Consider the following 23,716-nt stretch of genomic DNA (forward strand, 5'->3'; position numbering starts at 1 on the left):
CTTTTCTCTAGGACCACTCAGAAACCACTTTTGAGTAGCTCATAAGCAAAAGTACATAACTCATAACTTCTTCAGATGAGTTGCTCAATGGCCAAAGGTTGAGGTCAAGTACTGAAAATCTCCCAGCTGCAGTGTGAAGAAGGCTGTAAAAAGTTTAAGTGTTGTTTCAAATCTTTCAATGGAAAAGGAAAGGTTAAAAAAGTGTACCTTCTCTACAGCAAAAGTCCTGATGACATACTCTGACAGGAGCTCCGTCTCTATCAGCGTCACCTTGATGTCTCTGTAGATCTCTGTGTCGTCAGGCCAGTATTTACAACACTTCACCTGTAAAGCGACAAGAAGAAACATGAGATGTACAGAACTGTATGTGTTAAATGCAATTCATTTACATTTGCACACACAGCGCTAGCCTAGATTTCACTGCCCACACACAAATTATTACAATGTCTGTACAGTAGGTGCTGGGCCATCATTTTTTCCATTATAGATAATTGTCACATAACATTACCTCCCATTTGCTACCTGATATTTCAGATTCTGAAGCATTACTTTTAAGTCAGAAAAGAAATTTGTTTCATATTAGTTTCAGCCCCCGGTCAAGGGTCTGCTGTAAATGGGAATCTTATGTATCGATGAAAAGCTCATTCTCACTTTATTGCTTTTTCATTCTCTCATCGATAATGTGAAAATGAGTCTAAAGGTAGACTGTAAAGAAAGCTTGAACACGGCAAGGCAGGCACTGTGGGGATTTCAGATTTCTCCACCTTAAGTTTTTGACTACCAGTGCAGAGAAATAGGGCAAAATATTTAAAAAATGGTGTAGTACAATTGGATGAGGGAGGTAAAATGACAATCCAATAATGATATGAAATAATAAACCCTCAGCTGTTTAAAACAAATTTCCCAACAGAAATCTAAAACACCCCCCTGGAAATATTACTTGTATTAGGTATCATTAAGAGTGCAAAATTACCCCCCTCCTCCTCCTTTCCCCCCCGTTCAATTAAACTGTTGATACTGAGGGAGCAAGGCTAGTAAAAGAGATTGAGATCATGGAGGTATATCAGAGAATGATAATTTTTGATGAGGGATAAACGCAACATCAGCCACAACTAGATTCAATTTTCATTTCTGGAGTCTATGCGCTGATTAGGAACGAAATGAGATTTTGGTTTGTGGAGTGACACAGACAGAGGGGGACTTTCAGGTCCCTCTCTCTGACACCCCTGATGACTAATCCCCGATGACAATCACAAATCCACCGTCCGCTTCCAGCCAGATTGAATTAGGCAAAAGGCATTACCTTATTAGATCACACTGAATCAGGCGCCTGGTTTGGGGGAGGGGGGGAATTAGCCTTTGGGCTAAATTATGCCTGCATACACACAGATGTGCTTTTGCGTGGGCACATTTATGAGTGTGTGACTGTGTGTATACAGCACTTTAACTCAATCGATCATATGGATAAAGTGTATGGAAAAGAAGCACACGTAGCATCAACTCATCACACACAGTAAACTGCCTTCCAAACCAAATTTCTCATACATCAAAGTACGCCGAGCACCGCCCCTGCGTGTGAAACCAGTGGGACAGAGGCTGTGTGTGCACGTCTGTGAGTGTGCCAGGTTTTCCCAGAGTTCATCAGCAACTGTGCCGAGCAGATGGCCCACTGTGATATGGCGGAATGATTTTATGGGGCCCTCTATGGAGCCACCGTCACTGTGACCAACTGTGCCTACCGCCCGCCATTGGACAAGGATCATATAACAGACGGTTTGGGGGCTCGGGCCCGCCGAGGACGGCACCGCAGCTAAGCAGGTGTGGAGAAGGTGTGGGGCGGGGCTGGCTGGGCTCAGCCACTGTGGAGGAACGGCCTAATGAGGTACCTAGAGATGGGCCCATGAATCATTATCAGCTCTGCTACATTTAAGTCCTACCAAAAAATGCATATCAGCAAAATCAAGGTGTGCCTGTATTTAAGGGCCTTTCAGTGTGAATGTGGTTAAAATTCTTGGAGAAAATCCCCAGGCAGTGTAAGCTTTACACTGTACATTAAGACCTTCATTTTCTCTTGATTACAACCTAACCAGAAGGAACTACAGTGCGAGTTAAGTGGAACAAATTAGGACTGAAGTAGGGCTCTGGGTTTTTTTTTTCTGAGTCAGGCCACATGCTGTAGTGAACAAAAAAAGTCATGGCTCCACCATTAGTTTGAACATTATGAACCATTCTGCCCACTCAATAACAGTCCTCCTTTGTCCAATGAGGACAACATTAAGAGATGTTTCTGCTCGGAGGAGCCTGGTTGGAGCTGGCGGCTATGCAGCAGTTATAATCTCCTGTTATAGAGCCACTCAGATGAAACAGTAGTCAGTCGCCTGGATGCCTCTCTGGTAATGAAGGCTATCAATCAGTTTCTTCTCACTTCTCACTGATCAGATAGATGGGAAAAAGAGCTGGCGGCACGCGAGACCCATGCCTCACTAAGCCAGCGTGAGCACACATACATACATATATATACACACACACACACACACACACAATCACACTCACACACACACACACACACACACACACACACACACACACACACACACACACACACAGGCACACACATACACACACACACACACGCACACACAGACACACAGACACACAGACACACACACCTGGGCACTGATGTTCAAAGATACACTGGCACTAAAAAAAGATGGCTTGAGATACAATCAAGCTATCACTCAACTGGGGGCAAGGTAATCCTATTTGAGATCTATGGTTAACGAGAGAACATGTAATTAATACCCACCCTGCCCACTTCCACCAAGTTGGTCACCATGACGATAGCTGCCGTGTTCTCCTGCCAGACCATCCTCCAGAAGTCGAAGACCGTCTCCTGCATGGGGCCTTGGGAACAGAGAGAGAGAGAGAGAGACGGGATATATTTAAGAAATTGCATTTAAAATACATTTACAAGAGACCCCAGAGAAGAGCTTACTCTGTCCTTGGTGAAACTGTTTGTATGGCAGAGCTGGCAGGGGAATATATAAATGCTTAACAAGACATGTTTTTTTGGAAGACACTTTTTCTTTTCCTCTTTATCCCTTGAGTACTAACTACATTAAAACTGTTTTTGATTGTTAGACCCTTGTGTTGAATCTGAAGATAAAGTTTTCAAGGATGTATTGTACTATATTGCCAGACTACTTTAGTTTGAGTTTTGAAAGTGACCACTATAGACCAATAAGATGAGAGTCTTATCTATTTGATACACCATATGGTCAAAGGTATGTGAATATCCAAACGGCAAGATTTTGGGACCTGGCTGCAGAGATTTGCTCCCATTCAGCCACAACAGTAATGATGTTGGCGCTGATGTTGAGTGATAAGGCCTGGCATGTAGTCAGTATTCTTCCCAAAGGTGTTGGATTGGGGTTAAGGTCAAGGCTCTCTGCAGGTCAGTCAAGTTGTTCACACTAAAGTCAGAAAAAGCCTTTTCTTGGGGCTGGCTTCGGGAAGCTGGCATGTTGAAACAAGAGAAAACCTTTCCCGAACTGGAAGCACAATATTGCGCTGAAGCATTATGATTTTCTTTACATGAATGTGGCTGGCAATCTTCATTTTTTTTCTTATTGTCAATAAATCTCATGTGCAGAGAAAAAAACAACAATGAATTGATCCTACTTACAAGTATTGTGTATATGTGTGTGTATCCAAAGCCTGATATTTCTTATTCTTCTGTATCATAGACCTTCATTACATTTACATTTAGCCTGTTAGCTACAAAGACTAACCAACATTTACACTTACCACTGTGCAATTGTGATAACCCTGTTTCATTTTCAGCGCTTTCCAAGCTTGTTGTGCCATATATCACAACCTCTTGACTTGATACTAACGTTATGTACAATATAAGATGTAGTATAAAGTCAAGAGATTGTGATATGTAGCACAACAAGCTAGCAAAGCTCTGTAAGTAAGAGCAACAGTGCGGTCTACAGCACAGAGCTATATAGAAAATCAACAGAGGTAACTTCATACTTTTATGTATTCTTCAGTGTACATTACATACTAATATTCATGTAACCCTTCCTGGTACTAGAAGTTTGTGAAAGTTATGCATATTGCTAGTGTCCCATGGGCAGAACAGTGAGTGGTGAAAGGTTATTTTGAAATACTTTAATACGCACTATTTTCCATCTGCCTTTTTCTTATTCTGTGTAGCTCTCAATATATTTATAAGTTTTACCGCTAAGCCCTTGTTTCCATGTACAATTTATCACTACTTAAAAAAGAAATGCAGTCATTGTATGTATTATTCATATTATCCTGTTTATACATACGCTGTAGGAACATGTTTTGTGATCAGAAGGTGTTAATAAAGCATCTCTCTGTGTCTTCAGTGGCAGACGGAAAGTCAGATCACCTTACGCACAATATAAACACAGGGGATTTGGCAGTATTACAGTCCTACATCAACAATGCAGTTTAACAATGAATGTTCCCCTCTATTTTCACTCCTTGGATCAAGCATTGAAAAACATGTCAAGTCAGATTTATTTATAGTGCTTTCTACAATACAGATTCATTGCATAGTGCTTACTCCACAGCGGAGAGCTTAAATACAGATGAAAACACGACAGTACAAATAAATCACAAATTTAAAGATGAGACTAAAGCTTGTGTGTGTGTGTATGTGCGTGTGTGCTTGTGTGTTGCAAAGCTTTAAGTAATTACCACTCCACCTCATCTGTTCAACAGCCACCTTCCCACCGAATCAGACCCAAACGTGTCTGGTGAGCATCAAAACAAATGAGCAGAGAGCCATTCAGTGCCTCCAATATTTAAAACTTCACTGAGCAATAATTGTGGATTGATAGGAATTTAATTATTATTCTGGTTAATTAAAATTATTAATATTAGTTTTAATCAAGCACCAAGTAGAATTATGACAAATTAATTAGTGAATGCAAATCTCTGCAGTTGTGCATTCTCATGTGGTCGCCCCAAATTACCTGGAGACATGATGAATTATGCAGTCACACAGAGACACAAGCCAAGACACAACATGGCACAGACACACATTTAAATATGATTGTTCTTCTTGTCATTTATGTGCAGAGTAAATTGAACAACCTTTAGGCCACTGAAATGTATTAATAATCGTCCAATTTAAAAAAAAACAAACAACTGAGTCACCTTTCTTGGGTATATTGTTTTACCTGGTGTCTACTCTATTTACATTTGGTCAGTCTTTTGATTTTTCTTTATGTGAAATTCAACACTGACATCTATCATTTATATATCACGTATCAATCACTGTCGCAAAAGATTTATATATTTATAATAAATACAGCTTTTTTTTCAATAGGTGAAAGGAGGAGAGAGAGAGGGAGAGGAAGATGCAACAAAGGTCCCTGGCTGGTATCCAAACAGAAATGATACAATCACAGAATTTGGTAATCCAGCTGGATACCCCAATCGTAAATATGACGCACGCACACTCAATATTACTGACTGCTCTCCACACAGCGCTTTTATATCTGGGCAGAACAAAGCTCACACACTAGCGGCCATGCAAGGCGCTGACTGGGAAGCATTTTGGGATTTAGTGTCTTGGTAAATTACTCTTTAAGAGGGAGATCGACCCACCAATGTGCTCCAAAACTGCCCAGAGATATGTGCTTTGAAAAAAAAAGATATATTTGAAATATATGAAACTCAAAAGAAAGATGATTCTCAGAGGTCAGTCCAGAATAAGATTTTTTATCCTGGATAAACACTTTTGACTACAGTCGGCTTATTGCTAGAATCAGAGCTTACACTGGCTGGAGAACTAAACTGTTTGATGAAAGAGAAATATTTATTCTTATTTCTGATTATGAAATAACTGCTAGTTAAAACTTAAGTTGTGGGGCACTCAGGTACAGTAGGCTACTGGTTAAGAGGCATACCACATTACTATCTGTGGTGCGATTCTGACCACAGACTCTTGTTGCACGGCATAAAACTCCCAGTGTCTCTCTGTACTTTCAACTGTCAACTGAAAGCAGAAATAAAACAAAGACGACCTTTAAAAATTAATTAAAAATGAAATAAAAGTTGTATTTCATACGTAGGCTACCTTACAGTATGCCTTTATTTGTCTAACTTCTAGGAGCAGCTCATATTCACCAGTTGAAGCAGCCTCTGCATCCTTTTTCATTATTGTACTGTTTGTGCTGTTTATTGGCTTATGTCTTCTGCAACAACCTAATTTCCCTAAGGACATCAACAAAGTGTCATAACCATTTCAGTCACTTGACTGATCAAGCCATGTTTGATCTGCGTTATGTGGTGCCTAAACACTTACTGGCTCTGATCATACTCCAGTACATCCTCTTGTGACATAGTTTAAATCACTTCTACTTTTCACAAACTCTGCAATGAAATTATGAGTATTTGCTGAAAAGAGATTTTAAAAATATTTTAAATTAACAACCACCTCCATTATCATGTTTCTGTTGCCAGCCTGAACAAAAAGAAGAACATTTTACTTCTGCTGACTTTTTTCTATTCCAGCTGGATGTCTAGAAATTTGGACCAAAGCTCCTCAATATCTCCCATTTGTATTCCCACATTTCCTCTGCTTTGCATGCGGTGGCTTGTCTTGATTTTAACTGCAGGACCTCAATCTCCAATTCCAGTCATTTACAGTCTCTCCAATATCCACCCAACCTGATTGAACCACCCACTCTGCTACCTCCTACACTCGTCCCTGAGGGAGGATACACACTGCTGGGAAGTTTGGGAGAGAGAGAGACTGAGAAGCAGGACAGCTGGTGTGTAGGACTTCAGTAACACAATAACACTTGGCATTATATGGTAAATCATCCAATGGTATGCTCTTGCCAAGCTTCAGCCAGCAAATCTATATTCCCATATGCATGCAGAGATAGAGAATAGGTGAGAAAGAGATGCTGAGCAACACTGAACTTGATGGCACTCATGAGGAAGTGAGTATGGCTCTTGATGAATAGGTATGAAGAAAAAACAATTTCAAACACAAACAATTTAGATGAACAACTTGGAGACTTGTTCTTGGCTCAATGTTTTGTCTTTTTTTTGTCCTTTACAGAAAAATAGCTTGATTTCAAATACATTCAGAATTCATTTTAACCCCCAAATTTAGATTTATGTCTGCATGCTTCCAACTGTTAGTATGTTTACTGCTGCAAGTTAACCCTGATCATTGCAGTTTAAATGGTCCTGTTGACTGCTCAGAAAATGTTTCAGATCATAGAATGACAAAGAATTGTGAGAAATTGACCTACTGATGTGTAAAAAATAAAAATAAAAACCCCACAAGACCATCATCAACAGAAAAACACAACAATCATAAATGACTTATGACTACCGTATGTTGTCCTGAAAAGCAACCTCACCGTGTGAATTATTACTGTAGTATGCCAGGAGCAAAGACTGAAGAAGTATAATGTTCTGATAGCACCAAAACCCTCTTCCTGAAGAGGAGGTTGGCAAAGAGGAGGTCAACAGAGTGCCTAACTTTGAAATTAGAGATTGTTGTTTGCATTCTAACAACAATCAACGTTGATTTCTTATTTATTGTGACCATAATCCTTCAGTAACCTTATCAAATAGTTTTAGACAGGAGGAACAATTACAGTGGGGGAAAAAAACTGATGCAATGTATATATAAGTAGGTGCATGTTGTTTTAAGACTTGAAAAATGTAAATCTAATCTTTAAATAAATGAGTTACCAGGTGTTCATTATTGATATTGATATAGATTTTTGAACTTTAGATTGAGCCTGGCTTTCAATCATTACACTAAGCTCCATAGTGATTGTTAAATAGTATCCATGGTTGAATAGTGTTTCACAAAATGTTGAACAATCTCTTTAAAATACAGATTTCTGCCTGAACAATCTAATTTTCTCATGGATTTGTATACTATTGGTTTTCATGAACTTGTTCCAGTTATTCTAATAATAAAATAAACATACAAAATACATTTATGGAAATCACAAGGCAAATAATGAGTCCTAGATAGTTAGATAAAGAGGACTCCAAACACATTTACACATGTATCTATTTAAAATCTGTTTCAAATAAACAAGTCACGTTGATGAAGAACCTTCCTGAGGGGCTGCTTATTGTCTCAGATGTAAGCCACAGGTTAGTGAAGAGAAATGACTTTGAGAGCTCACTTGGGGGACTAAAAGATGAGAGCTGAGTTTCTGGTAGTATGTGCGAGGAGCTTAGTCAGAGAAGTTTGGATGAGGCACTTCACAGAAGAAGAACACCAGTAGGAGATTCGCACTCAAGCTGTCAGAGAGCTAATGTTGCTGCAGCCGATCTAGTGTTTTGGGAGTAGGCCTGTTCCTCCTCGGAAGCAACGAGTGTGACAGCTGTAGAAATCCCCCGGCCAGGTATGCCTCAAAACTCCAAATCAACGTGTACACATGCACGCTCGCAGACAAACCCATACGCTGTTTTCCCCTCTTGCCCATTAATATTACATGCAGCAGACTTTGGCATAATGTACACTCACTTATCATTGATTTGCTCCCTCTCTCTCTCTGCCTATCTCCCACCCCTTACCCCCCAGTGGGCTTTGAGATGTTAACCTGTAAATAATAAAACTTTTGCGCTGCTGGTGACATTTGCTGCTTGTGAAGGAGGGGAGGGAAGAGCAGAGTAGACCGGAGGGGAAAACTTGATGAAACTGAACCCTTTTCCTACATCATGAATATTTTCCACATCACCAGAAGGATGCAGGGACTTATCAGAGCTGTTTGTACCCCTACTTCAGTGTAATTCACAGTCTCCACCAGGAAGAAACTCGTGTCTGATCGGTATTTAAACGATCCGCAGGACATAAAAAATGGACTGAGGGGAGGTAGAGAATTGGGGAGGGAGGGCTGAGCCGCACGCACGCGCTCAATCTGCTAAGTAGGTGAGCTGCAGTTGGCGTTGGCGAATTACTGAGAGTCGGTTGTTGTATTGCTGCAGCAAAAAAAAAAGCCCTGGATGAGAGAATGACCTACATAATGAGGAGCAGAGCTTGGGTGATGAGGCTTTTATGGAGTGACAGCTGTTCTACCTGCCGTTGTCACCTTGACAGAGCAAAGGGACTCATCAATAAACCCAAAACTAATGAGTGTCATTGTAGTTTATAGCATAAGAGAACGGGGACAACGTTATCCCACACGTCTGCCATATTAAGCACACCCTTAACCACCCTCACAACCAATTTATGACAAAGATTTTTTAGCTTATCCAGCACTACTGCAGGTCTCATCATTTTCTGAGCCACCGTCGGTCCCAGTGGGCTTTAGTGGAAGTGTCACTCACTGAAAAACTTTAGTGGGGGAGAGAGCAATAGACTACTTCCTCATTTTTTAGCAACTGTGCCAATGCCCAGGTGCTCTTTTCAGGTGCTACAGTATGCAGTTTGTCTGACTGAGAGAGACAGGTCTGTGTCTGTCTTTGCTATCATCTCTGGCTGCTCTTTGCCTCAGTGTCAGCAGACAGAGCCTTCCTTCCTGTCAGTCTGCCGGAGCTGATGATGAATTATAAAAGGGCCTGCTCACCCGGAGAATACAGATGTTTCCACACACACGTACATGCACACACAGACACACACACACACACACACACACATACTCCAGTCTTTTGCGCTGGATGGTTCTACATAGTGATACGCCTTATCGTGCTTGCGATACAGTCGATGGAGAATGAGGACTTATTATGCAAGCTCAATGAGAAAACAGGGGCTAATTAACTTGAATGGAAACACGTTTGGCTTTTCAAGCTTTTCATCTTAGAGAGGGCGTCTGTTTGCAATATTTCTTTGACTGCTGATCTCCATGTGCATATTTTTAAATAAAATATGGAATGCTCTTAATGACTATAGCACAATTATAGAAGTCATAATAATCCAGCTGAAATCCTTTCAGAGGTGAATGCGTCTGTTAAAGCGGCTTGTTTTGGTGAACTGTAGCCCCGCAGGAGAGCGAATCGGCACTTGACAGACGGCTCAGTTTTGAGTGTTTGACTCAGTGGTCAGCGCCAGGCAGTATATGCCAGGTGCTGCACATACAGGTTGACAGACAAAGTGAGCGTCTGCTGCCTGATTGGTATGCCGTCTCTTTCTGAAGTAAGAGCATACAGAGGGTTGTTTTAATTGAGACACTGAGGAAGAGAGGCAATGCACTAATAAACAGGTAATTATGCAACTCCCAGCTCCGCCAAAGCAGATTGTGAATCCATTAAGGCGTCTTCGCAAAAAACGGCTCTTCCTTTTATTTTTTTTCTCCTCCTCCACTGATTTTTTTCCTAAAGTGCTACGCAAAATCCCCATGCACGCAGCTCCGTTGTGTGGGAGCAAGGCTTTCGACGCAAAATTCATAACAATTAACCATCAATCAGACTTAACCTCTAGGGTCACGATAAGTGCTCCTCGCACTGAGAATCTGCTGGCCAGATTAACACAGTGACAAAATGTGCCTGTACATGTCAACTAATCCATTTATTTATTCAGCTTTCTCCCAGACTGCCTGATTAATCGCTCCCACACCACCGATGGAAGGAAAGAGGAGAGAGACAGACAGTGGAAAGCGTGCCGCTCTGCTTGCTCAGAGGTGCGTAAGTGTGTGTCGGTGCGTGTGAGAGCGTGTGTGTGCACTGAGTAGTACCAGATTCCCCGAACACACACTCGACTGAGCATCAAAGAGTAGTTTACAAGAGTGTATGTAAAAAAAAAAAGGATAAGGATGTTCAGAAAGATATTTGCAAACACCTGCAACATCCATCCCCCAAAACAAACAGACAGCCATAAATTCACACCGCCCACACATTCCAACCCAGAGTGCCTTACAGTTTTTAGAAAGTTTTATTCTTACCTTGAGTAGCGATGTAGTGATTTGGCCTGTGGTAGCCCTAAAAAAAAAGGGGAGAAAAGAATATAAGAATAACTTCACTTTCCTCCTACTCGTAAGAGACCAGCTGTCGTCAAGTCATTTCTTTCAGAAGCCACACAGTGTCTTTGATATTAAGTCTTTTCCCTGCCAATGCACATTGAGCCATGCATGCAAACTCACTTTATGTTTGTCACATACTGACAACAATGCAATACACTTCTTATGAACAGAACAGATTCCTCATAGAGCACCTTGTTTCTGCAGCAAAAAATAACTCTTGCTGCACTGTTGCTCAACCATAAAAGGGACTATTTGAGAAATTTGTGCGCCGCTCTGTTTTCTGGCACCAGAAACGATAGCATTGTCAAGTTGCTGGTTGTTTTCTACTGTACACACGTTTACTTCTGTATTTCAACATCTGTGAGAAAAATGGGCAACTGAAAGCTCTTGATGGAGGCTGCTTGATACCAGATGCATAAACACTCTCCATCACGCACACTCTATATGCAGCACACCTCTGGAGTAAGCAGCCAAAGTGCTGATAATCCCCAAGATACAACTAACAGCACTGATCTTCACAATAGGCCCCTAGTCTCACGGATTACTCTAATCCCTTCAAGTTTTATTTGTCCAATTCCTTGTCTTCTCTCCAGAGATATGAGGCAGGAAACAAAACATTAGGACTTAAAGGCTCTTCCCCAGCCCTGCCTCCTCTTGATTGTCTTCCCTCCGCACCCACCCCTGCTGCTCTGCTTATCTCACTCATATTCAATTTAACTTGGACTGTGATTAACGCTCCTCCAATGAAGGGAGAAAGACACAAAGGATATTTTCCTCACTCTCTCTCTCATCCACAGGGCCTGCTTCAGCTATTCAACTGTCCTCCATTTTTAATGACTTCTTTATCTCTGGACTGAGGAGGAGATTTGTTTGTGCTTTCATGTATGTTCTGTCAAGTGGAGGCCCAATACGCCGTTGGATTAGAGAGGCAGAGGCAGAAAGAAAGCAGGGCCCTGACAGTGACTGTCAGGTGAGTAGTGCTTGCTATAAATGGACTCGTAGCTTTTAATATGCAGGTACATTAGGTACATAAGAGCGTTTCTTTATGATCAACACAAAGAGATAAATACAGAAATGTCAATGTTGAAATTATTAATTGAAGAGGCTTTGTTTCCAGGGATGTTTAAATTACTAAAGGGGAATTAAATATGTGTTTTGCTCTTTGTATTTTGCTACACTGCTTATTACTATGATCATTTACATTAATTCTTTCCAGTAGCAGTGGGGTGTAGACTGTCTAAAATATGCAGCATGAAATGTTTTCGCCTGTGGGCATGAATTGGTATTTTCGGTCTGAATATCATTAGATAGCCCACTTTTGCAAATCTGGGATACCAACCCTATCACCTAGAAAACACACTTTTACACTAATTTGTTTCTCTAAATACATTTAGGAAGAAACAGAGTCATTGCTACCCTTTGTATGTTTCATTTCCAATCAAGAAAGGTGTATAACATACTACAACAATGTTATAAGAAGAACATGGCGGGATAATTATCAGGGCAAATTGAGCAACTGCCCTGAGGCCCCAGATCCTTTGGGGCTCTGAAAGCCCCAGGTTTACTGTGTGGCAGCTGTTTCGGAGGAATATGAATTTATTGCACATTTGAGTAATTATTCCCAACTAAAGCACAAGTTAAACTATAAGTGATTAAAGTGGGTTTTTAGTCATCTTGTTGGTCAAAATGAACACAGTGTTAATTCCTCAACCAAATTTTAATCAAATTACTTTAACAGTGGGTCAAATCAGGGCTGACATACCCCCCCCCCCCCTTTTTTTTTTAACCCAGGACCCCTGCTGGATTAATCTGGCAATGGGGAGGACATTGTGGTGGTGTGCAGGAAATTGGTTCTTGTCCTCTGCCCCATTTTTAATGTTAGGCTACAAAAAACTGAGTTAAGGTTAGGGTCAGATATTGGTTTTAGTTATATATTGAAAAAGCCAACGTCTCCCATCTTGTGCTTCAAGTCAGCATTGGCTGGGAGTTCAACCTTTTCCAAATATCAACTAAATGCTTTGATTTGCTCAAAATATAAAATGTTATTCATGCTTAAGTGGTCAGGAGCAAATATTTTTGAGAAAATAAATATAATATATTGACTGTGAATGTTTTCCAGATACATTAAATATGAACATTGTGCACTTGTAGTGAACTATGTATCTAAAATGTTTAAAAAATCATCTGTATACGATAATGTTTCCTACAAATCATATCTGATAATTCAAGTTGTAAATGAACATAATTTTAGCAGACAGGTTTTGGGCAACTGAATGACTTGATTTCATGATGGCAACCCTGGCAAACGACTTTAATATACAGTGCACAACGACAGAAAACCTCTTTGTACCACATGTGCACACGAACACAACACAGCCGACAAAAGCCCATTACACTACATTTACTTGCCTCCTAAATGCTTATGAAAATACTCAATCAACAGCAGAGAAAAGAAACATACCCCGCTGAATCTGCTGAGTACAATAACAAACACTGCGGGAAATGTTCTACATATAAGAGTTTATTGGGCAGGACACGCTTTTAGATGGGTTAAAAAGGTTTCCGAAGAGCAAAAACATCATTACCCATATGCCTGCATTTCTACTAAGTACTTCGCCAATGAAGCTGGCAAAGCAGTGGAAATCCTTTTCAATCAGGGCCCTCTTTAATATGCGTATATTCTTATCATGTAATGGGGCCCTCTCTATTGTAAGAGCCTTCTCCGCAGCACTTCTTTTCGCAGCATAATGGACCATAAACTGAATAGTGGGAAAGGTAAATAATTTAAGCCCCCTGCATTTGCTGTGGCACACCTTGCATTATGAATTTATGTTTGAAGGCGTAACAAGAGATTACAAATTACCACATTAGATGGGCGGGGGAAGAGAAGATGGGAAACAGAGTGAGAGTTCTCTCCTAAGCAGAAAACCACTTAGGGAGTCAGGTACATCACCAGGCCATTACACACTGAGCGGAAGCATCTGCTCAAAGAAGGCGATGAGCTGCTGTGATTGGTCACATCCTGCTACTAACACTGCTATTAACAGCAAATCAGGTCAGATCACGAGGTTCTATATTGTGTGAGCAAAGTGAGTTAGATCCGTTTTCAACAGGAGGCATGTCTCACGCCACTTTTTAATGACTTTTACTTACTGTAAAGGTATGCTAAGTCACTTGAGTGCATGTAAGTGCTGTGCTGTAAGTACTCTCCTGTGATAAGAAGTGTAACTAACCCGCTGTAGGTAACTGATGTATCCAGTTTGATTCACTAGTCTGACTGAGAAGTCTTGCAGTGTTTAACAGCAGAGGAGTAGACAGGTGGCTGGTGTGGGGAGAGAGGCTGAAAAACTACCCTCCAATCTTTGGAGACTGCCCTCTCCAGAAAAAAAAGACATTATAGGTTGTTTGTTCAAATGCTTCAAACAATCTATGTTTATATTTTCCTGACCAGCCACTTCCTATGATTGTGCGAATAATAGATGTACCTCAGCCGCTAGTTTGAGGTTGTTATTGTGCTACAGAACATCTTAGGAAGGAGAACGGGGTGAGTCATGTCTTTCACCTTGACACTGAGGATCAACAGTTGGTGTTGGTTTCTTTTAATGTTAATGTCTAAATCTAATCAAGCATTAACATCAGATTTGTAGATCCAAACACTGAAATGAGTTAAGTCAGGAGACAAAAAGCCTATTTTGTTGCTCAAGTACAGTATGAGGAGTTTTTGAATCTTTCACTTGAAGGATGGAGGTTGACAACATAACATGAAGTGAAAGAAGAGTTTTTGTAATAATTTTAACTTTTTTTATGCTTTGTTCTTTTTTATCTACTTCCATTTGTGATGTTCAAAGCAATGTATTGTACTTTGTATTTTTCAGTTTTGTTCCAGTTTTATCTGTCATATTAACTGTGCTAATTAATCATCTGTGCAACTTCTCTCCCTCTCTTCAAATTTTTGGCTCTCAAAATGTGTTCATGCATATGTTCAAAGCCAAGTCCAAAACTATAACCTCTGCTTCCCCTGTGTGCTGCTTTGCCTTTTCTCTCTCCCAGCGCTGTCAGCCTCTGATCTTCATTCCTCTTAATATATCCAATGCATAGAGTGATACAGCAGCCCTCTTAAGTTGAATATAAAGGCAATGAGCATGTGTGTGTGTAACTATTTCTTTGTGTGTGTGTGTGTGTGTGTGTGTGTGTGTGTGTGTGTGTGTGTGTGTGTGTGTGTGTGTGTGTGTGTGTGTGTGTTCATGTGATGGGCAGGCAGTAGGGGTTGCTTTGTCCCTTAGGCCCCCTGTGACGGCGGCACCAGCGCCCTCTCTCTACCCGAGAGGAAGCGCAGTGACCTTTGCGTTGGTGGCGCTGGCTGGTGTGTGTACTTACATCAACGTAATTTGCATTAATGTAATCGGAGCTCTGTTCCCCCTCCAGGGCTTGCAGCCTGACACGGGAGTGATCATCTGGAAGAGAGGCAGAGAGGAAGAAACCAGCGTTGAATTAATCATATTAACGAGGGCAGGAGAAGAAAAGGGGGAGAGGGACAGAGAGACAGACAGAGTAAAACAGAGGAACACACCGTAATGATAAAACAAAGAAAGGGAAGATGGTGGAGTGGAAGCATCAGACTGGTATCAATCAATGAAAGTGAAGTTGAAGAAATGTAATGTGGCCAATAAACGGTTGCCGTCATGTGACTGAGTTTGTATGACAAACACTGATTCTGTTGTCTAAATCTAGACCATACAGCATCTGACAGACCTTAAAAGTTATAATCAACATCATAATTTGTAACTCATTGACCTTATTAACCTTCAATTAATGGATAATAACTATTAGGGAAGGGAAGACTCACCGATTCACATCAGTGCATCAGCATAAACATGATGCAACTGTCCTGATTAAAACAGTGTACATCAGAACTCACGACAATGCATTGTTTTTAACATCTTTGCATTGTTAAAATGTTATTTATTTATATGTGATTATTAGTAGAAGCCCTATGCCTTTATTATTTACAAATGTTACCAATATTTTGATATTTAGATTCATTCTTCTTCTCTAAACTGTTTCCCAAAAGTGCTAGCATGCTACAGCTAAATGTGCTGCCAAACTTAGCGGGTGGAATTACACTCTAAAAAATGGATTATTAAACAATTTTGTAATTGTGTGGGTCAAAAAGAGAAACTGAAGACAGAGACACTACAAAAGTACAAAAGACTTGTGAAAAGGCCTGTTTGTAATATTTTAGATGTTTAAAAAGAAACAGCATAAATTAGACGCAAATATGTCTGAAACAAATATGCAGAGTAAAAATGGCACTTTGGCCAAATGGCACTAGTTAATTTTGCTGTATACTTAATAAATAAACTCAAACTCTCTGTACCATACTGAATTACTAGCATCATTTGTGTCAAATTGCATCATATCATCCAATCATGTTGAATCGTACTGCATCACAACAGAGATGCATTGTATCATATTGTATTTGTAGTTGCTTCATATGTATCTTTAATGTATAGGATCTTTGGTAATGAATTGAGATGCATATTGGATTGGTCTCTGTGATAGAGATGCACATCCCTAGTCAGTATGTGGGAATAAAATATGGATGCTGTAGAGCCACTAAACCACAATGCAATCTTTTTGAATTAGGACATAAACTGATGGTCAGACACATTTATTTAATGAGGACCATGCAAACTTAACTCTAATTTATGTTAATAGTTTAAGAAAATGTAATTGTGGTGATTGTCTGAAAAAGTAATTTTAACATAATCACCAAAAATAGATCATCAATGTTTTTCAGTGACAGCACTGATTTAGGTTGAAGAAGGCTTCAAATTAAGTTTCCAATCAGAATTAATTGCCAAATTTGTATTACAGCTCAGCAAAAGTTTTGATAGGTAATATAAATTAACAGTGAAGGCAAATTCAACATTTTTATAAACATTACTGATGCTACACATTATGTGCAAATGTGATGCATGGCTTATTTCTCATAACTGAAAAGACGCTCCAGGAAGATTAATATAAAAGTAGATTGGAAAGGTCAAAGCTGCTCTTGTTGGCTGATAATAAAACTCTGTTTGAGTAGCTTATAGTTATCCAGAGTCACAAGCCTGGCCCATAAATCAGCTAGAAGAATGGGAACAGCACACAAAAATTCATGAACAGTGAGGAGGTGCTTTGTACACACATGCAATAATATTCCCATATCGGTTCTTCATGCGGTTCTCATCCTTCTTGGCAGAGTCCCATGGCGCAGACTGTCCTTCAAAAAAGCTCTGAAAAGATAGAAAACATAGAACAGAGAGGGGGGAATGAAATATGGTGTCATGTGCAAGCACTCTAAATGATAACCAGGCTAAAGAACATAGTCTTCCTCTTTCAGCTCTACAAAAAATAATGAAAAAGGAAGCGAACATTGGCAATAGAAAGGAAGACACACAGAGAGATATATTCACATCATTATTAGACATGAAACACAGGGAGGATGGTGGATCCTGGGGAGCTGTGTCAAACAGCGAGTGCCATTAGGGCAGGGGCAGCGGGTGTTACGCTCAAACCTCTCCCCCTGCGCCGCTCTGCCAGGCGGAGCCACTGCAGCGGCTGTCCGTCTGCCTCATCTGAGGGACTCAATCACCTCGTCGTGGGGAAAAATAAAGCCAGCTCATCGTCTGCAGATCAAAACTGCTCTGCTCAGATTACAGTCATGAAATATTTATCATCTCTCGCTGGGGAGATTTCCATTCTGATGGCACACCAGGCACAATTAAGCCAAATTATGAAAATACATCTCCACTGCCAGTCTACCGCTGTTCAGCAGAGGTGGGTGGGGTTGGCTCCAAGCAGACTAGTCTGGACAAAAACATGTTATTGTTCTGGCTTTTTGATAGTCAGCTAATGCACATTTAAAAAGTCAGCTAATACATTAGAATTCAGAGCATCTGCAAATAAAGATTCAAGAGTATTTATTGGAGATTAAACCGATTGTTTGGAGTTCCTTTTAGTGTTAGCCAGTCTGACAGAGCCGGATGCATTGTCTTCAATCATTAGTGTTTTAAAACTTGATGGATCCATTCATCTCAGCACTATGGCAGGCAGCAGGTCCATTTGTCGAATAAATAAAGGCCTTTCAGACAGCACACAAGGACATATTCCTGTATTAAGTCCTAAGGATTAGCGATTTTGCTGAGAAACAGCTTTAATATGCTAAAAATATGTCCCATCCATTCAGTAAAGATGGAAGCATGTCTCAGAGACGGATTATATAGGCCTCTCCTCCACTGGCAGTACATCTTGAGTAAATGCACAGGCCAATGTCATTCTCTCTGTCACTCTGAAGGATACAGGTCTAATATCAAGCATCTGAAGACAAATCATCTTCAAGTCGTAAGGCGTTACCTGGCAACTTCATGATAGTTTTCCCTTAAGCTGAATGACCCTGCCTGTCTGAAATGCTATAGTCTCATTCCTCAAACTGTTGGGATCCTGAATTCAGAATAACAAATGATGGTGATAAATTAGTTAGTGTCCCACGAGGTAGAGATTATATGAAAGCTTTCAATTTAAAGGCTGCATACCCATGCAGGGAATAATTGGCTACCTGAAATTAATCAGACATTCATGGAAAAACAATGGGTGGCTCCTCTGTTTTTTATCAAAGGTTGCTGGTGTATTTTACTTCAGTGCATCTGCAGCTATTTCTTCATCATCCATAAAATGATTCCTCTTGGAGCAGATCCAACTTAGTATGTTTTTAATTACAGGCTACCTGCTGTACTGAAGTCCCAGCACAGTTTCTCTGTTCAGCAGTGTCTTTGTCCGCCGCCACATAAGTGAAAAGCACAGTAATTTGTCTGCATACAGTCTCTATGGGAAAGCCTACATAAAGCCACAACAGAGCACTTAACATATACCATGACAAAGTAAAAAGAATAAATAAATAAACAAGGATGGTGGTAACACAAAGAAGTGAATTGCTTCTGAATTAACTCATCATTCACTGTGTGAGGGTAAGGGAGGCTCATTCAGATTGACTAGTGTTAATTTGTGATAGCATTTCAGGACTTTCACAGTAAGTTAGATGCAAGAACACATTTCCCTTCACATAAAAACAAACATCACATGTTTTCTGCTTCCTAGCTGCTCACTAAAAATGTGTGTCAACGTGCAGAAGAAATGTGTACATGCAAATAATGTGTCATAATTTATATCAGACCTAAAGCTTTCACAAAGTATACAACATGAGTTTGCAATGAAGTGTTACGCAGTATCATTTTTCATTGTGAAACTACTGTTTTATTGCCAGTCACATAATCTGCTTGGTAGTCCAAATTGAACATGAATTTTAGTACTTGGTTGGTCTGGGTAATCATAATAACACACATACAATTTGCTACGCCATTTGTCACAATTTGCAATTAACTAGCAAGGTGTCACAGTAATGGTATTTCACATTTTTGGGATTTGTTTTTTTTTAATTTGGAAATTTTTTAAAACTTTTATAAACCAACATTAGACTTACATGTGGAGCATCTTTGTAGTAAGACAGTTTCTGATTGTACAAAACAGTTCACGGGCAACATTTTCATGACTTGACATGACACAGGTTAAAAAGAAAAATGTCACTGCCTCACACATTTAATCTGTACACTGTCAAATGCTTTGGTAACTAGCTTCTGTTGGTAAATGCCCTTTTCAGAGTAGATCATATATGGGATTTATAATATTCCCACAGGGCCTTAACAAATAGCCAACAAGCACCATCAATCTGTAAAAGTTTGTGATATCATCTACAAGTCTAGAAAACTCACAAATAACCAAAAGTATTGGCTTACCTCGTTTATCTGATCCAAAGTTAACGTACAGAATAACAAGAGAGAGATATAGTACAGTGTAAGTCAACAGGTTTAGAGGTGCACTAGGCTCCAGTCTCATCATAAAAAAATAAAACGGTTAAAAAGGGCATTGACCTTAAGACAGATTGATATAGAGAAGACATCAGCAGAAGAAAAACATACAAATGAATCGCACTAGTCAAGTGAGAATGAGCTCCGTTACGCACAGCATCCCACAGGCCTTTTTTTTACAGTGGGCTGTGGGCAGCTAGGTGACAGCAGGGGTAAGGTGACAGGGGCCAATCGTTCACTGTGGCGTGCTTCCTTTTTGATCGACTGTTATGCATCCATGCAATGCTGGGTGCGTAAATCCAAAACACCTTTATTCATAATGGATTAGGCCCGGAGGGCAGCCCAAAGCTCTCCAGCCCCTCAATGATCTGATGCTGCAGGTAGCAATGGGAGGTTGCATATTTAACTCTGCAGTCATGAGGGGGAAGTGGGGAGTTAATTACTGATAAATCTGGCCTACACATTGTAAAATTAAGCAGGGGGGAGATGACAAGAGGGAAACTAAAGCGAGGAAAGAACGAGGGAGGTGTAGATAAGTGTATTTCAGAATGAGATTGAAGTGAGAGAGAAACAAGAGCACACGTAAAAGATACGGGAATTAGCAAGGAGTTGGTTAAAAGAAAAATTCAGAGGATGAAGAGAGACATGGGAAGCAAGTTAAAAATGAGAAAATGAGGATGTTGAAAGATGATAAAGAAGGATATAAGATGTATGGATAAAAAAGTGGCAACAGTATTAATGGAAAGGGTCAGTATGATTGATACATATTAGATATTTGAAAAAGATGGATTTCAAAAGTGTAGCTTGAAACCACAACATGGCATCGGGGTGAGAGGATGCTGGTTTGATGCTGAGGGATGGTGAAGAGACTGGAGTGGCGCCAAGCCCTGCCAGTCGCTCGCACTAATGAGAGGAAATGAGAGTGATGCTCTTCTGGGGAAAAGAAGCTTTTGTTTTGGTGTCAGCGAGGGGCATCAACAGTCTGAAGACAGCAGCAGGCTGAGATTGCCGGGACCTAATCGGACCTGATTCAGATAAAGGAGGGGGTCACAGCTAAAGTGAAGCATGTCCCTCACTCTTTTTATTATGTTTTTTTTTTTTGGGGGGGGGGGGGTCATATTTCATTGGTGTACAGCTGAGTCTCCATGGGTTACTGGGACAGCAGCATTTGATACAAACACACATACACACAAGCACAGAAAATGCACAATCGTTGGAAACAACAAAGAACAGATGAACAACAAAACGAATCACACCGTAAACACACTGAGACGGGGTACATTAACAATTTATCATAAAAGTGCATCTGGGGAGAAACAAAACAGTTGTGCTGTGCAGTGCTAAGTAGAAAGAGAGACAGAAAGAGAGAGACAGATACAGAGAAAGAGACATGGGGCTTTAGACAAACACAGATGAAGCCTTTTACCAGACTCAACATTTCCACTAAAGAATTTCAGTGGAGATGTTACAAGTCTATCAGCAGACTTTATTTGTGTTTTCAACCTCTATAGTGGGGGGATGACAGCTGGGTTGCGTCCTACCTCGTACTCCTCCTTGAAGCCGTAGCCTTCCGCACACTTCATTTGGGTGATGTGCTGGAGGAGATCTGCCACGCGGATTGCTGGGTGCAACTGACCCGTCTGGTACGGCACGTCGACGGGCTCCCGCTTCCTCAGGGAGTGAGTGTGTGACTGCACCAGGCTGCTGGTGTCACTGCCCATATTCTGGCTCTCATCTGTGGGACACAAACACAGGGACAGGCCAGAACAGGTCAGGACAGAGAGGGAAGGAGCCTTACATGATTCATTAGTAAATAATTATAAAGTTACATGTGGGTGACATAATGCTTGAAGCAGTAAATGTCAGTGGTATTTGATGATAATTTATTGACATATAAAGTTGAGATAAGTTGTTTAGGCATTGCCGCTCCTTTACCAGATAATATCTCACTTACAACTGTTCCCATTAACAGATGGCAACACTATCTCATTTACTGTTAAGCATTATGTCATAACCCTCCAGATTGACAAACAACTCTCAACTAGAAATCTGTTTGTTATGGATGGTCACAACAACACAACATCATTGAGTAATAGGATGAGTCATGTGGTGGGAAGGTTCAGGTCCATCTGTCTCAGTGTGTGGCTGGAAAATGTTTGATATAATAGGCCTACTGTACTGTACGGCAGCCTATAGCCATTTAAATACAAGGCGCTTTAGGTGTAGCACTTAAACTATTAGCACTTAATATGGCTACTGTCAGAATAAAATAGAAAGTGTTTGTAACAATTCACATAAAGATGCTGTAAAACAACAAGTTTACTTTTTTGTTACTGGCAGTACAGTATTGCTGGTTTGGGCTACAGCTCATATTGAGAGTCAGAGTCCATTCCAGCTCTTTCATACTGTAATCCAGTCAGTGGCAGACATGAGGCACAGATGCTGTGGGGAGCCAGCGGACGATGGAGGGTGTCCAGAAACATGGAGGAGGAGGATGTGAGGGGGGGTGCGGTGGGCCACAGTGAGCATGTTGCAGCAGGCACCGTCAGAAGCATCACACAGACACAGCGTGGATTCAACCCCTGCCACCCGTCCTTCCCCGAAATATGAAAAAAAAACACCCTAAATAAAAGAAAAAACAACAACCCAGGAGGGAAGCAGAGATGGGAGGAGAATGCCATGGGGTGATGCTGCCATGGGGCACTGTACGTACTTTGACCATGCTAGGCTAATGGTGGCTTGGTGGCACAGTACGGAAGGGTGGTGAGATGCTAACATGTCCACTGATCATGCAATAAATGTCGTAATGTCCATATCAGAAGCAGCCTCTCACTGTCGGCTTGCTTTCTGAGTAAACACCACCTCCTTCCCCCAACCCAGGGCCCACTTGGGAAAACTTACCATTAATGGGCACTTTTTAGATAGCAGATACATAAGAGGTTATGTATGTAAAGAGAAAGAGAGGAGAAGAGAGAGGAGAGAGGGGATAAGCAACAATACAGCATGAGAACCTGTTACAGTAGAGTATTTTAGAGCTACACTACAGGGCAAGATCACATGCCTTCTCAGCCCAAACTGCCTAAGTAGAAAGCCTAGTCAAGGGGGGATGTTGAGTGGATGGATGGGGCAATTTCAACATTGCATGACAAAAGTAAAAGAACAAAACAAGGAAGTCATGGATTTCAAGGGAGAAAATAATGGTGAAATACGGGTCGTCTTTGGAACAAACTGTAATTGTTTCAGATCTGCGACTTGGATATTTTAATGATGCCAATTATTTTTTGGAGTATTCTGACATTTTGAATTTCTCTCCTTAATTGCTGTAATTATATTTGCATATGCTAGTGGTGACACCTGTATTCATACTAATTTAAAAAAAAAAAAAAGAAGGAATCTGCAGTAAAATAAGAAACAGTACAAGTCCTCAGTGATCTAAGCATGTAACCTTTTCTGGGTGCTGTAATTTTGTGTTAATTGTTTCATGCTTCATTAAATGTGGAACTAACATACGCAGCTGTCATAACAGCAATGATGAAAGACTCTGCTATAAGTTGCACTAATGAGAAAAATATACATCCTAACTCTAAGTTGTGTACTAAATGCTGTCACAGTGCTTGTGGTGAAACTGGAGTAGAGTTGCTTATTGCATCTTTCTTCTTGGCCTTGAGTGTTGAATTATTACAGTTCTAGTGCCCCACTTAGTAGCTACATGTGCTTGGCTGGTAGAAAAGCATCTGCTCGTATAAAAAGCTGCATTTAAGCTGCTGTGCGTACTCAACAAAGGCCAGTAATAATTAACAGAAGAACAAAATGCTTTTTTATCATTCT

At 40.6% G+C, this 23,716-nt stretch overlaps 1 protein-coding gene across 1 annotated transcript in view; it reads right to left on the reverse strand.

The window, feature by feature from the left end:
• The window catches only part of LOC128368929 (receptor-type tyrosine-protein phosphatase mu-like), a 156,711-nt gene that overhangs the window by 11,848 nt on the left and 121,147 nt on the right, over positions 1-23,716 (reverse strand). Inside the window, exons 20-27 of the mRNA XM_053329854.1 lie at positions 22,790-22,801; positions 21,430-21,623; positions 19,817-19,825; positions 17,173-17,260; positions 15,360-15,436; positions 10,905-10,941; positions 2,807-2,904; positions 208-324 (exon numbers count right to left, since the gene is read on the reverse strand). Coding sequence (XP_053185829.1) covers positions 208-324; positions 2,807-2,904; positions 10,905-10,941; positions 15,360-15,436; positions 17,173-17,260; positions 19,817-19,825; positions 21,430-21,623; positions 22,790-22,801 — 632 coding nt within the window. The remainder of the gene's footprint in view (positions 1-207; positions 325-2,806; positions 2,905-10,904; positions 10,942-15,359; positions 15,437-17,172; positions 17,261-19,816; positions 19,826-21,429; positions 21,624-22,789; positions 22,802-23,716) is intronic.

Source organism: Scomber japonicus, chromosome 12, assembly GCF_027409825.1.
Source record: "Scomber japonicus isolate fScoJap1 chromosome 12, fScoJap1.pri, whole genome shotgun sequence".
Taxonomy (NCBI): domain Eukaryota; kingdom Metazoa; phylum Chordata; class Actinopteri; order Scombriformes; family Scombridae; genus Scomber; species Scomber japonicus.